Source organism: Ctenocephalides felis, unplaced genomic scaffold, assembly GCF_003426905.1.
Source record: "Ctenocephalides felis isolate EL2017-DRISC unplaced genomic scaffold, ASM342690v1 CF-g0.4_SCAFFOLD_03573, whole genome shotgun sequence".
NCBI classification, from domain to species: domain Eukaryota; kingdom Metazoa; phylum Arthropoda; class Insecta; order Siphonaptera; family Pulicidae; genus Ctenocephalides; species Ctenocephalides felis.
This window is the reverse complement of record NW_020539727.1, coordinates 15,174,926-15,191,723: the sequence shown is the minus strand read 5'-3', so window position 1 is coordinate 15,191,723 and position 16,798 is coordinate 15,174,926. Positions and strand designations below refer to the sequence as shown.

Below are 16,798 nucleotides of genomic sequence, written 5' to 3'. Positions count from 1 at the left end.
TCACAGTTGTTTATATGAGTATGAATATTTTTTTTAAATTTTTTTGAGAGCTTTTCATGTTTCAGAAGTTTCTGTGACATCTGTTTTCACTTGGAAATATATGTTGCAATATATTTCCAAACTAGTGGTGTATGGCATCGTGCCTTAAGACAAGTTGCTGGAACTTCCCGTACCGTAATGAAATATTCGAGAAATTTCAAACGTTTTCAAATATATTATTACAATATACAAATATATTACTTTCACTATTTTTGCTATCTTGATATATCTATCTCCGGAACATTAACAATAGACATTTCATTTAGAATTCAATTTAAAAAAAAAATAGAAAAATACACAAAATTGAAAAAGTGCTCACATCTAAACGCATTTGCAAATAATTCTGTGCGACATTTTCACTTATACTGTGCTTAGCCTGGCGGCATTTTCACATTTTTCAATAGTTTTCCCCAAATTGAAAAAGAACTCCAGTACATAAACAGTCTAAACGCACTTGGGTAAACATTTGTACCAGAGTGGCGCTTAGACTGTGCTTAGCCTGGGTCATTTTTTGATTTTTAATTCAAAATTATCAAAATATTTTATGGAAAATAAAAAAAGATGTAATAATTTTTTATCCTCAAAAGCAATTGTTTTGTCAATACAAGCAGAAATTTTTTAGATCATTCAAATCGGACGCTTAGTTCACTCAAAACTGCCATTTATGCACATTTAGCTTTGTATCTCTCGAAATGGCGGGACCTATCTTTGCCTAAAAATAATCACCTCTTCTCCCAATTATTACAAATTGAATGTTTTTTAGTTCATTCAAATCCGATACTTCGTTCTCTCAAAAACTCGATTTTTATTTCTGCACTCTTTGCTCTTTATATCCGTAACGGCTAGACCTGCCTTTGCCAAAAACTAATCAGCACATCTTCCTATCAATCTCAGTTTTAGGAACTATCAATAGGGATCGAATATTTTTTAAGCCATTCAAATCGGTTGATCCGTGCGCCCGAAAACGTGGACGAAAAAATGCGGACATACAATACGCACACATCCATTTTTCTGAGGCATGCCAAAATGTTCAGAAACCTTCAAAACGTCGAGAAATGCAAAAATTTGCAATTTTTGATTTTCGGCCCATTACTCTAACTGCCCTACGGGAAGTTAAAAATGAATGAAAATATTTTTTAAAAAACTAAAATTTACAGATTTTAAAAAATGTGACTGGTTGCATTTGTTCCAAATTTTTGTTTCAAAATTTTATTGATTTTATTAATTTTTCCAACAAAAGTTTCCTATGTGCTCGACATTTTAAGTTATTCTGAATTTTGAATCGTTTGACACCGAATTTGGAACTAGGTGAAAGTGGCATTTTGCCCCAAGGCAAGTTGCATGAACTTCCCCAAATGTGTAATAATTGACTTAATCAATGGAAACTGAGGTTTAGATATTTTGATAAAAATTTTAATTAATTAATTATAGATATGGCTTTTAAATATTTAAAATTGGTCTAGCCGTTTTTAGGAAAAAGTCGACGATTAAAAAATGGCTCCCACACACATGCATACATTTTCCAAATTTGTTTCCAAACGTTCAGAATGACTTGAAACGTCGAGAATACTATTATCATACAATTAGTAAATCGGTTTTTCTGGCAAAACATAAACTTCTCCTTAGTTAATAATTAATAAATCATTCAAAAATAAATAAAATTAGTCGCCTACCTACCTAATGCACCTGGAGTAATATTTATTTTCCCCATTAAATGTAATTAAAGAAAAACAAACTTGTCAGTTAGTAATTAGTAAAATGTTTTTCCAAAGGTGTAATTTTACTTATCTGTTTACTTAAAATATCTTGTCCAATCATAATCTAAATTATAATTAGAAAAGCACTTAAGTTTCTTCAGAATTCCATTAATTAAGGATAATTTTTGGAAAAAGTAGAATAACATTGTACTTGGAAATAGAAAGTTAGATTTTTTATAAACAAAGTATAGCATGTTTTTTTGAAATTGTTAATTTGTAAGTATGATGTTTTTTTGCCAGAAATCTGTTTTGCTAATTTCATGTTTTCCTCCAAGTTTCAAGTCATGAACTAATAACTAGTTCTTCAGTTTATGAATAATATAATGAAGTTTAGTATAATTATAAAATATTAACTGTGTTCATTATTTTTAACATGCAAAGCTAGAAAATGTAGATGTACTAGGACTTTTAAAATTATATATAAAAAAGATTATAAAATTATACTAAAAAAGATTTCATCAAAAAAAGTGATTTATAAATTCCTTTCCAGACAGACAAATTTTTGTAATTCAAAATTTCTTCATATTATGTCTTTTTTAATTGATAATAGTACAAAGGACTATTATAAGTTGAAAAATTAATTAGAGAAAATTAGTTTAAATAATGAAATTTTGAATATATAGAAATATGTCATTTGTGAGGACACATGTGATTTTTACGTAAATTTTTTTAACTAATTTTCTGAAGTAGAAGTTTATATTTCGACCAGAAAATCCGATTCCATACATCCCTGATTAAATAATTATAACTTTTCATGTAAACACTAATAGGCCTTTAATAATTACATATGAAATGTTGCACATGTATTAAATTATTTTTAGATATTTTATATTAATTAATTAATCTGATTTCAGATAACTGGCTTTCTGAAGGTTAATATTGTTGCATGATTTTAAATATTCAGTAATGAAAAGTGCATCGAAAAAATCTGTATGGACTGTTAGCCCTTATGGAAAAACTGAGAGGGCAAGAAGATCCAAAAAGGTAAATTTTGAATATTAATTATATTAAATTAATTAAAAATTAAATAATTATATTGAATAAATTGAAATTCTAACTGAAGACACCAAATATTTTTACAGTAAAATAAAAATAGAAAAAATTAGAGTGATTTTTTTGAAATTTACAATAAATTAGCTTTTTCCTGTTTCTAGTAAACAGAGTAATATTATCTAAACATATAGATATTGATTGTTTTCAATGCATTTTTTAATGATTTAATTGATTTTACAAAAGTATTAAAAATTTTATTTCTACAGGCTATTATAGTAAATTTATCATCACAAAACATATATAGAATTTATCAAGATTTTTTTACTTTTACAAGACTTTTTGAATTGTTTGTAATACTTTAAATGTAATATTTGTTATTTTTTCTGTTTACTTTATTTCAGATATTTAATTCTCCAGATAAATCATCCAGTGGTTTAATAAAGGTAATAAAACTTTATAATTGTTGATGTTAATATTACTTCATTTGAATATTAGTTTTTTTGTCCAAATATTTTTTTATATTAATTTCTACATTTTATTGTTTATTTATTTATTTTATTTTATTCATATATTTTTCATCCACAAAATTCTTATTTTGTTTATTGATTATTTAAATATTTTAGTTGAGATTATTTAATATCTTATTAGTTTTTTTATTAAATAATATTTTATTAATAATATTAAATAAATAACATTTCTATTATTATTATAAGTATTCTATACAATTTAAAAACTTGTATATTTGTTAAAAAAATCATATTGCTATTATTTAGTTTATTAACTTTCCATATGGCTTTCAAAAATTTAAAGAAAATCGATTTTTTTCATACATTTCATAAAAATGTTATTGTTTTCAATATTTTCAAAAAGTCGATTTAATCAAAATTTTCAAAAACAAATCAATTTTTTTCCAATTTTTGTCAAAAATGATTTTTTAGAAAGAAAATCTCATATTTTTATTATATGAGGTTCTTCATTCAATCTCTAGATTTTCTTAACTTCCGAAATATTTATATAAATTTACGTTTCAAAGCCTTCTGAACATTTTGGCATACCTTATAAGGAGAACCCGCGCGTTGCTCGTCTCGGATTTTGATGAAACTTGGCACAATGGTAGACTTGATGCCCAAACTGACCGTGGTAAAATATTAGAGGCCTATGAAAAGCGGTTTAATTATAAAAATTAATTAAAGTTTGCATTTTAGCAGCGCGCGTAATGCATAGCTTGCAGTGCTATTCCTTATCAATAGCAGATTGGCCGAGTGGCTATCGTCGTGGAATTCTAATTTTTGCTCCGGGGTTCAATTCCCAATTCAGATATAATATTTTTTTTATTTTTATTGATATTTATAATTTCACGTGTAAATATATTATCATTTATTTGAGTTTTCGATTAATTTTATATTTTTTGCTGAATATTCCATAATAAAGTCCTCCGTAACACCTGTAAAATTTTATTTTGATATTACTTATAAAACTTACGATCATATAAATGTTAAGTGATTCCTGAAACATTATAATTTTGTATTAATAACAACAATAATACGGAAGAAAATATATAATTTATTTTCAAATTTAGCCAAATTTTCAAACTATGTTCAAATTTACTATTATGAGGATGATACTGTGTACGTTTGACCAGCCCAAGAATCTAATATTAATAAAAAATATTCTTTTTGTCATATGGCTTGAAAACGTTATTAATAAAATTTATTCGGTGCAGTTTTGTGTTTTTCTTATTTTCACGATAAGTACAATTCCCACACTTGTAAATTTGAACATAGTTTTTATATGGAAATAAATTATATATTTTCTTCCAATTTTGTGTAAATTAGGCAACTATTTTTTTGAAATTGAATTCGAAATGAAATGAAATGACCATTGTTAATGTTCTTCAGATAAATTGATTTATTTATGATTTACATTTGATTTGCTCAGATACAACAAGATAGCAAAAATAATGAAAGTTACACTATTTGTAATAATATATATTTAAAAACGTTTAAAATTTCTCGAATATTTCATTACGGTACGGGAACTTCCAGCAATTTGCCTTAATGCCATGCACCCCACTATTTAATTTCTATAATCTATTTCCAGGTTACCCACGACTTCTGCGCCACCAGCAACCTGCACGGCCTCAAGCGTCTCGTCTCTTGCGAACCCAGGCGGAGGCGAGGACAACGCGACCGGGTCGCCCGGACGATATGGGGCGTGATATTCGCGATGAGCGTCGCCCTCTGCGTCTACATGTCGATGCTGGTCTGGACCAGATTCGTTGATAGCCCGACATTCATTTCGGTAAATTATAATAGATAGATTTGTAATTGAGATAGATGATTATTGTCTTATCTTCTGTATATATAAATAAGTCGGGTTTTCCTTCCTGACGAAATAACTCCAGAACGCACAAACCGATTTCGACAATTTTGCGTTGGAAAGGTCTCGGGCTCCGCAAGGTCTATAGCTAAGAATATTATTGGTGCATGGCATCGTGCCCTAATGCAAATTGCTGGAACTTCACGCACCGTAATTAAAAATTCGAGTAATGACATTAATGAGAATTATCAGAATTATGCTTGGTTAAGTCAACGAGCAATTCTTGCCGCAAAGAATAATGATGTACACGCACTGAATTTCACCATTCAATCAAAAATTGATGGCGAATTGGTGACATACCAATGATTCCGACTGGTCTTCCGTTTGACTTCAAACGATTGCAATTTCCAGTTTGCCTTGCGTTCGCAATAACAAGTCGCAAGACCAATCGCTTAGTGTTTGCGGGATAAATTTCAAATAGATTATTTAGGAAATCATTGTTTTTCACATGGGCAGTTATACGTTGCCTGTTCACGAGTTGGAAAACCATCCGCTTTGTTTGTGTTAACGTCAGACCAAAAAACAAAAAATGTGGTTTACCAAAGAGCACTTCAATGAAACGGATAATTTGCGGATTCACTTTCATTTACTTAGAGAAGCTCAACTAAAAAACACTTCATTTTTGTAATCGAAATAAATTCATTACTGTTGTGTAATAAAAACAAATTTTTTCTTTTCAAATATAAAACAAACAAAAAAATTCTTTATCTTCCTCACGAAACCATCTGATTCGAAACGGAGTTCGTCGGGTTTGCTAGTGTATTTATAAACAATTGCATCCAATTGTCGTGAAAATTTGGGAAATTGTTAGGTAAATCTCTGGACAGGTTTTTGCATATTCTGATCGAAACCAAGTGGTAGGGGTTGGATGGAACTCAGATGTTTTTTTTTATTTTTTAGGTTGATTTTTATTTTTTTATAATGCTGATATAAAAAACACATATAACTCTAAATTTTCACTCTCTTGCCAAAAACCCTTATTTTGTTAACATAATAGTAATTACATAATTTTTCATTTCATTTTTCATTTCGGTTCAGTGAACATTTTTGAATGAAGCTCGATTGAGATGTTCTGAGCTTATGAAGAGCTCATTTTTAACTTCCCGAAGGAGAAGTTCATGTTTTCATCAAAAAATCCGATTTGCTAATTTTATGTTTTCTCGACGTTTCAAGCCGTTCTGAATCGAATGAGACCAAATTTGGAAAAAGTATGTGTATGTGTGTGTGTGTGTGTGTATGTGTATGTGAACAGATTTTTTGCCGTAAAGCGACGCTTTCTCAAAAACGGCTGGGCCGATTTCAAAAATTCAAAAGCCATTCGATGTATCTCGATGAGGACTATCATTTGTCAATTTTGTGCGATGATCGGCCGAAACGTTTCTTTATAAATAGCAGAAAAGTGAAAAAAAAATTGTCCGCGTTTTAGCCCGCAATTCTGAATCGATTATAAAAATTCAAAAACCGTTCGAAAGATATTGGTTGGGAATCGTGCTAATTAGTTTTTGGTAAAAATCGGCCGGGACGTTTTCTTGTAATAAAGTGTTGAAATTTTTTTTTCGACGATTTTTATCATTATTTTTTTGATGGTAGATACTGTAGCCTTCTAGATCATACTAAAATATTACGGCCCTACGACAACTCGTTTAGCTTTAAAAATTCATCAAAGTTTGCAAAAATTAGTATCGTTTTTTGGCATTTGTCAAACTTAGACCTTTAATCGACGTTTTCTCAAAAACGCCTGAACCGATTTCAGAAATTTAGAAGCCATTTGATGTATCTCGATGAGGACTATCATTTGTTAGTTTTGTGCGACGATTTGCCAAGCCGTTTCTGTGTCATTTGGAAAAAAGTGTTAAACATTTCGTCCACATTTAAGCTCTTTCTACCGAATCGATTTTGAAAAATCAAAAATCGTTCGAAAGATATTAGTTGGGAATTTCCCAACACTAAACCAATGGGAATGATACTGATTAGTTTTAGGTGAAAATCTACCGAGCCGTTTTCTTGTAATTCACTGTTGAAAAAAAAATTTAAGCCGATTTTCATGAAACTTTTTTTGGCGGTGTATATCATGGTCTTACAAAACTTACTGAAATATTACGGCCTTACGACAAGTAGTTTAGTTTTAACAATTCATCAAAGTTTGAGAAAATGAGTAGTTTTCTTGACGTTTGTTCAAATTAAAATTAGACGATTTACTTGGTATAACGATAGAGTACTTGCTCTTAATAAACAACTACGGAAACTGGTTCAATTATAAAAATTGTTGATTTTTGAAAATTTGCTCTTAGAAAATATTCCCAGTTAACGTGTTCGTTTGTTTTCATACTTTAATCACTCATAAATTAATTTGTTTATTATTGATTAAGTCGATTATGGACACATATCGGGAAGTTCATGTAACTTGCCTCAAGGCAAAATATCAATACCAACTAGTTTAAATTTTTATTACGTGTGTATCATCTCTAACAGTTTTTAAGATATTTAAAAAAATACTAATATGTTTATAAGCTTATATTATACATTGAGATGCTGAGTGGGATGTTTCTCTCAACGATGCAACCACAAAAAAACATCTTCATAACTATTAACGTAACAAATCGCATTTTTGTTTGAATTTTTATTTATAGGTTTAAAACAGCGTGATCTGGTACAGCTAGAATTAAATAAAAATCTTTTTATATAAAATATGACTTTCTGTTCAGAAAAATAAATTTATTGAAATATTGGCTATTCAGGATAACTATGCAATAATAGATAATGGAAATACTGTCCTTTATTTTGTAATATATTTCAATAATTCTTAACTAATATTACTAGATGTTATTTAACAGTTGTAACTGGTATTGATATTTGAAAAAATGGATAAGTAAAGATTAAAGATCTTTTTGAAATTAATTCCTCATCTAATGCTAATACTAATTGCTCATGTACTATCATTAAATTTTTCAAAAAAACTTCTTTATAATAATTTATATGTATATTTATATTTTTTAGGTGGAAACTTTGAATTATCCGATTTCCAACGTAGCTTTTCCAGCGGTTACAATGTGCAACACAAACAAAGTCTACAAACCAAATGTCGGAAAAATAGAAAAAATTCTGTGAGTAAAAAAAAAACAATTTTTTAAAGTTAATGATGATAACACATTTTGTTCTCGAAACTCGAAATGATATATAAAATATGACTAATCCAACAATAAAATAAAATTGTTGTTTATTTTTACAGATTGATGAATAACATTCCCAAAGAAGAGATAAAACATTTTTTTAGCAACTTGTCATCGCTGGTGATGCCGAGAAAATCTTCTCCAAGTTTTCGACATGTTTTCGAGATTTTGTTTAACAATAGTTATGACATCGACACACTTATGACAAAGGTACATAATAGATAAATAGTAAAATATAATAAAAAAAATTATCTATTATAGATCTATATTTTTATATGAAAAATAAAAGAACTATATAGAACAAACAATATCTAAATTAATAATAATTTATTTTGCTCTATCACAAATTTGAAATAAAATTCTTGAAGCTTTCTTTGTTCTTATGTATAAGATTTTTTGTTCTAATACTGATTTTTAATTTGGCTTTGTATCTTTGTTTTTTTTTCAGTTAGCTCAGCCTTGTGAAGAATTGCTCCAGGATTGCTCCTGGTTAGGAAAACGTTACGATTGCGGTCTGATGTTCAACTTGATCAAAACCAAGGAAGGAGTTTGCTGTGCTTTTAACTATCATGCTCTTACTCGAAATTTATTTTTGTAAGTAGAAAAAAATACTAACAGTTAAAATCTCCGATTAGGAGTTGAATAACAGAATGTATCTAATGAAGAAAGGAAATCTATTTGAATTGGTGTCGTTTTTATTTTTTTATCACGATTCACCTTCAGAGTTTATATATGATGTATTATTTTGTTTTATACATTATTTAGTATGAGTATTATTTTATTTTATGCAGGGAAACTCCAATAATGGAACGAGAAGTTCATGTGAGTGGTTCTGGAGTGGATCAGTCTTTAGTTGCTTTTTTGTCCATACAATCAGAACATTATGTTTCACCAATAAAACCATATGCTGCCACAATTGTAAGTATAATCAAATTACCAAAGAAAAAAAGAGTGTGCGTAGGGTTCACACGCGATTGAAGTAAAACTTATTTGCTACTATACAATATGCCATTTAAGTTAAAAATAAATACATCATATAACAATTTTGAATAATGTTTATTAGTAATATGGTAACACTAGTGATGCACACATTTAAATGTGTCAACCATTATACACATTTATATAATGATTAATTCAACCATTTATATAATGATAGTGTCAACCATTATACACATTTATATAATGATAAATTATTTATAAATTATATATTTATAATAGCATTAAAAATATGTATAATATTTAAAAACAGTAATATAATTAAAGTCATACTTCAAATATGACATGATCGGTTTGTCATTGTAATTAGCATTGGGAAATGAACCTTTATTAGAGAAATGAAGTAATTGCTGATTACTCTATAATAATAGTTTACCCCACAGTGGATTATGTTAAACAACGCCTAAACAAATATTGTTTTCGCAACTTCACTAATTATGTAATTGTGTTTGAAGAACTTCATGCAATTAAAATTAACATACATTCATTGACTGCTTGTATTTTTTTTACTTTTTTGCTAGCGATATAATTTCATTCTTTGAGCAGCTGTAATATATGTCTTACCTATAAAAATATTTTCTATTTGAATAACTTCAAAGATTTATAGAAACTACGAATAATATAGAAATTATTTCAATAGACTTACGTTTCGTACACGGCACAAATGTTTCATGTGTTTTATTATTTTCATTCTAATTATTTATTCTTCTGATTCAGGCATTTTTTATTAAATCAAGATTTGTACTACGATGTAACCTTAAAATGTTTATTCATCTATGCCAATTTCCTTGTTGATATAGGTACGCATTTCCGATGGCAGCTTTACTCTCTAGTCGCGCCTAAAGAAGTTTTACTTCACAAAAATATAAATAAACGCTTAGTGTATAAGTGATAGTTAATTATTGTATCATTCCCTGATTTGCAGTTGATATATAAATTGAGTTTTACGGTTCGGTTGCTATATCAATAAAAGTTTTATGATTTTTGAAGTAAAACTTTTTTAGGCGCGACTAGAGTGTAAATCCGTACAAATGCAACGGAAGTGCGTTACGGCAGATAAGAGTCGATAAGATAAGAGTCGAGTGCAAATGATTTGTCATTCGCTCTCGGTCGACTGTGATTAGTAGTCGTGTATGTGAATAGAGATCTGTTGTTGTATGCGTAACCGCATCAACGTTGTATGCGTACCGATATCAACAAGGAAATCGGCATAGATAAATAAGCATTTCAAAGTTACATTGTAGTACTAATCTTGATTTAATGAAAAATGCCTCAATTAGAAGTATATTTTACTCTGCTCCTTGAAAATAATAAAACAAATTAAACATTTGTTCCGTGAACTAAACGCAAGTTTATTGATTAGAAATTATTTCTATATTATTCGTAGTTTCTATAAATCTTTGAAGTTATTAAAATGAAAAATATTTTTAGGCAGCACAGATATTACAGCTGTTCAAAGAATGAGATTATATCGCCAGCGAAAAAGTAAAAAAAATACAAGCAGTCAATGAATGTATGTTAATTTTAAGTACATGAAGTTCTAATAATCCACTGTGTGCACGAATATTATAGAATTTATTAATCAGCAATTACTTAATTTTTCTAATGAAGATTTATTTCTAAATGCTAAATACAATGACAAACCGATCATGTCATATTTGAAGTATGACTTTAATTACATTATTGTTGTTAAATATTTTATGTGTATAATGGTTGACACTAATAAATGTGTGTAATGTACGAGTGTTACTATATTACTGATAAACATTATTCAAAATTGTTGAATGATGTATTTATTTTTAGTTGAATGCCATCTAGTACAGTAGCAAACAAGTTTTACTTCAATCGCATGTGAATCTTACGCGCACTCTTTTTTTTTAAATCATACATTCAGCTGTTATTCTTTGGAAAAATACTGATACTAATAAAATCTTCCATTTTCTTCTTCTTACCAAAGTACTCATCCATCACCTGCACTCTTTTTCATCCTCAACTTCTTTTAGTCCTTTTATTTTTTCTTTCAATGACATCTTGTAGAATTCTCTTGCTTTCTAATTTCATGACAAATAATTTTATTCTATTTTATGATAATTTTTTTTTCAGGTGATGATACACGATCCTGGTGTTTACCCAGAAATGTCAGTAAATTCAGTGATCGTCCAGCCTAACCAGGACGTCATTGTTAAGGTTGAACCGATGGTGGTTGAAAGTACTAATAATGTCAGGTCACTTCCACCAAAACAACGACAGTGCAGTTTTAATGATGAGGTAAAATTAAATACTTTGTTTGCATAGTTTTATTGTCGATCAAAATAATATACATTTTTAAGACAATATGCTGTTGGTGTTAATGCATTTAAGAGATTATCCCCTATGAGATATCTGTCTTTTTTATTTTTGACGTTTTATTTAAGATCGTATGGCCATTTTTTTCTATTTTTTCATTTGTAACATACCAGGGGCATTCACAATGCATCTCAAAATTTTCGATTGCGCTATTTGTATTTTTTTATATTTGAATTGCTTGCGCACGCCCATAGCTCAATGCCGTATGTCCAGATTGGGATAATTATTGTTTTATATAAAAGGAGCCAATTAGCCAATACAACTCTTTGAACTTCTTCTCCAATTGTTTTCTTTTCATTTTTTGATGTGCGTTGGCAAGCCTAACTTTCTATCGAGTTCTAGAAATTTTAGCGATGGTGTTAGAGCAAATTTTGGTAAAAATTTGGAACCATTTAAAAAAAATAATTTAGCGATGGTGTTAGAGCAAATTTTGGTAGAAATTTGGAACCATTTAAAAAAAAACTTAGAGTAAAAAACATTGTCATCACTTACTGATGATGTTAACAGTATCTTCTAATTAAGTTGAAGATTAGTAGTAAGAGTACTGCTTTTATATTTTTTGGGAATTTTGAAGTAAAGCTTTTTTAGTTTAGATAATAAAGACATCTAAAGTCTATAGGACTTTGAGAATTTTGAAGTAAATATCTTTAGTTTGGATAAAATGCATCTAAAGTTTATAGGACGTGTATAGAAATATTAATTTTTATGTATTGTGTTTTTTTCTGGTTTGGTATATATGTGATATTCTTATTTATTATATATTCTAGTAATTTTGTAATTTTTTTAAACATTTAAAATTACTTATTTACAATTTATTTAATGTTTTCAATGATGACACACATACAGGTCGACACGTACATAGTAAATAGTTAATCATTTGTTGTTATTTATTTTTATTATTTGACTGCAAGTAAACAATTCAAGATAATATTTTTACATCAAATGAAAATATAGATGATATTAAAATATTATTTATTTTTCAGCATCCTTTAAAACTAACAAGTGGTTACAATTTTGAAAATTGTGTAACCGAATGTCGAATGTACAAAATGAATGAACTTTGTGGATGTGTTCCTTTTACATATCCTCATATAGGTAATATAATATTATAACATATATATATACATATATATATATTTATATATATATATATATGTACATATAAAAAATTATGTTTTCTAGAAATGAAAGATGGATCAAGTTTCGAAGTTTGCACACTGAAAGATTCACCTTGTTTGGCGAAATATGCTCGTGAGTAAAATATTACAATGACAGATTATTATATATGTTTTATTTAGATATTTAAGCAAACTAAGGGACCAATTCTACCGCATAACAGACCAATGTTATGGCAAGGCTATGTTATGAAGAACTTTCCATACTAAATATTGACAAAAGTCATGTGGTTGCTGTGCAGTCAGGTGTTTTTTTCAGGTTGTCAGATAGAAAACCTAACCTAAAAACCGCACAAATGTCAAAAAAACGATGTAAGATAACAGGGTCTTTCTGACTCAGCTTCATAACATACGAGTGACGTTGCAGTTTATGTGTAAAGCGCTTGAATGCACAACAAATGCAATGGCATTTTGACAGTATTCAGTGTGATGAAGTAGCATAATGTATGGAAGTTGGAAGGTAACATGGCCTTGCCATAACATTGGTCTGTTATTACTAAAATTATCAGTAATAACACCCAAAAGTTTACGAGTTTTACAATTATTCTTATAATTAATAGAAAATTCTAATAAAATTAAATATTTTAGTACAAATTGTATATAAAACGTAAGTTGATTCTGTTAGACTTTTGTTCTATTAAATATACTTTTATAATAAAAATGAGACATTGGTCATTTTAATATATATATATATATATATATATATATATATATATATTTACAAAATTTAATATATTTTTGATTTCAAAAAAATAATTTTATCAAAAAAAGTTATGTATGTAAGATATATGAAATAAAATCTTCATTTTTCTTACGTACTATATTTTGCAGGTAAATTACGTAATATTTATGTAATTGTTTCGTAATATCGAATTACGTAATGTAGATTACATATTTGTTACACTAAAATGACGTGATGTTACGTAACTGGTTTAGTGGGTATCAGTCTTTATGGAAAGATTGAGGCGATATTAAATTTTATTTCTATTAAATTTGTTCACATTGGAGTAATTTGTTTACGTTTTTTTAGGAATACACATGAAATATATAGTTTATTTTATGACTTTCTTAGATATTTATTGAAGTACTTGATTTATCTATTATCTCATTTTTTAGACGTTTTAAACAGTCTACAACCTGCAAACGTCAGTCGTTTCTTTTGGGGTTTAGAAACAGAAAAATATATAGGAATGCAGTGCGATTGCTATCCGGCTTGCTCCGACAGGTAAAATAACTATTAATAATTTTCTTTAAAATATAATAAATTTTAGAGATATTAATTATTATTATTAATATTTTTTAGATATTATTCTGTGGGTGTGGACAAAGCCGAAGCTCCTGCAGCAGGCTGGAGCAGAGTCACAGCCATGGCCACAGATGTTATTAAAGGAAATGTTAAGTATGTGATAATTTATATATATATATATATATATATATATATATGTATATATATATATATATATATATATATATATATATAATTGTTATGCTTTCATAAACAAAACAGAAATTGTTAGGTAAATCCCTGGATAGGTTTTTGGATAATTTGATTAGAGATTTTTTATTATTTCGGTCAACTTTTATTTTTTTTATAATGAGTATATAAAAAAACACATATTACCCAAAATTTTTGACCTCCTGTCACAAACCCCTATTTTGTAAGAATTATTATTCTTAGTAAAAATAAAAGACTTCCTTCAAATATACTAATTTATTTTAATGTTGATTGTTTCGCGATCTTCATGGCAAGAGAGTTTATTTTACAGAGTTTTTAACATTAAAATAAAAATGGCGGATATACGAGATTGTACAAGAAAAACATCCATGAATTGAATTAAAAATGTATATATATATATAATATTACATTTAACATCATAACATCATTTTTATGTCATTACATAAAAAATGTGACAAACAATGAGTGTCCTATAGTAATTATATATTTTTTAATTAATTGATAATTCGTAGATTAGCAAACTGGTAGACATGATGTAAAAAATATGCATTTTTGTTGAAATTTTTAATTTAGTATCAGCTACAGCTAGTTTATTATAAAATTTATATTTATTGAGATAAATGACAACGATAAAGTATTAATTATAAATTATTTAAATCAAAGAATATTTTTTTTGGTCTACTTTGTGGACACTCACAGAAACATAAGTGTTATTCTTATAGTTACTTAGGGCACATTCGGGGTAATTGTTTTTTTTTTAAATAAATTTAATATTTATGTAAATCAAACTATTTTATTATATCTTACGATTAGCAAACATTTATTTACTTAATTTTAAGTATTAGTTATTTACTAGAATATTTTGCCGTAAGCTTCTGAAGCAAATTCTTTATCCTTAATATTATAACAAAGATGCACAAATAATAGTTATTATAAAAGTCATTTTATTGTGATTTAAATTTGAAGAACATTTACCTTGAATTTAAACCTTTAAAAATTACCTTTATTGCTTTTATTTCTTTATCTTTAAATTTTTACCTTTTTTATTTTCTTATTATTTATAATATTGTTATTTTGCTATATTTATTATTGCCTGCCACCTATTATTTTTATTCCACTTTATCGTTTTTCCAGTATTATTTTTATTATTCAGAAATTTTATTTATTGTATTTATTAATTTTATTATTATTATTATTTGCTTTTATTTTATATTAAACCATCATACTATGGATATCATTCTAATGAAAATACTATTCTTTATTTCGTACTCTTTTTTATTTAAATTTATGTTATTGTTCATTATTGTTACTAGATCTTAAATTATTTAGCAATTGTAACAAATATTGTAATTAAAGAAAAATACCTTGAATTGAAACGGCTTTTTGAAAAACTATTTAAAAATTTTTCAAGTCTGTAAGATTCAAAATGATACTCACAACTAGTTATTCTTAAAATACTTAATAAATTATTTCATCTTACCATGAGCAAGTACTATTTTAGGAACAAAATCTTGTTTGAAAATAAGTCTAAGTTGAGCTTAAGTGTTTTATCAAATTTATACAATTTATTATATATTTAATTGGTTATTGTATTTTATATTTTTTAATATTTTTTTAAATTATTTCAGCCTGGAAGATATGAGTAATACGAGCAAAGTGACTGTTTGTTTTAAAGAAACCACTTTTTTGAAATATCGCAGGGACGCTCTTATGACCTGGGATGCTTTATTTGGTAAGTTATAATTTTTACAAACATTTTAAAAAATAAATGAAAACTACATTTAATAGCAATACATTTGAAAATACATTTTTTATAAAAAAGAATTTTTTTGGAACAAAAAAATGCATTTTTATAAAAATGTAGTGCACAAATTTATAATATTAACAAAAATGTGGAAAGGTTTGTACAAACGGCGGCATATTTTTTTGGTAATTAATAACATATTTTTTTATATTTATTATAAATACATCTGTAATTCTATCAATTACAATTGTTGACAATTTCAATATTATATATTAAAATTTTCATTATTTTTTATCAATTTTCCTTACAAGCTGCTTTCGGAGGAATCCTCGGTCTTTGTATAGGAGGTTCTATAATAAGTGTAGCCGAATTAGTTTATTACTATACAATATATTTATTTAACGAATGCACTAATTTTAATCAGAAAAAAGATGAGGATAAAAATAATTTTGAAAAATTAGATGCAAATTTGCTCAGAAATATTAGAAGACGACATAACGTTATGGCCATGACGCATGTTTACGAATATTAAAATAATAATAATAATAATAATAATAATAATAGAAATATATATGTATATATATATATATATATTATAAAATTCTTCAGTAATGATTTGATACTTCTCCTGAACGGTTAATCGGATTTTGATGATTCTTTTTAGAGTTTGTCAAAGGAATTTTTTAAAATTTAATGAACGATAAAAATGGCAAAAATTACATTACGATTTCGAGAAAACTTTT

General features: G+C 27.3%; 1 protein-coding gene across 1 annotated transcript; it reads left to right on the top strand.

Moving 5' to 3' along the window:
- Positions 1–2,702: 2,702 nt before the first annotated feature.
- LOC113389607 (sodium channel protein Nach-like) lies at positions 2,703–16,587 on the top strand. Its single transcript, XM_026626627.1, has 14 exons — positions 2,703–2,780; positions 3,191–3,232; positions 4,890–5,090; positions 8,166–8,272; positions 8,398–8,548; positions 8,787–8,932; positions 9,130–9,256; positions 11,438–11,602; positions 12,664–12,775; positions 12,863–12,931; positions 13,972–14,080; positions 14,159–14,254; positions 15,940–16,043; positions 16,367–16,587. The coding sequence occupies exons 1-14, from the start codon at positions 2,703–2,705 to the stop codon at positions 16,585–16,587; spliced, it is 1,728 nt and encodes a 575-aa protein (XP_026482412.1).
- Positions 16,588–16,798: the final 211 nt, after the last annotated feature.

What these genes read in the sequence shown, in the direction of transcription:
- LOC113389607 (XM_026626627.1), top strand. Translation starts at nt 2,703, where the DNA reads ATGAAAAGTGCATCGAAAAAATCTGTATGGACTGTTAGCCCTTATGGA. An exon ending in CATCCAGTGGTTTAATAAAG is followed by an intron (nt 3,233 to 4,889) that starts GTAATAAAACTT and finishes ATCTATTTCCAG; the next exon opens with GTTACCCACGACTTCTGCGC. An exon ending in TTTTACATATCCTCATATAG is followed by an intron (nt 12,776 to 12,862) that starts GTAATATAATAT and finishes TATGTTTTCTAG; the next exon opens with AAATGAAAGATGGATCAAGT.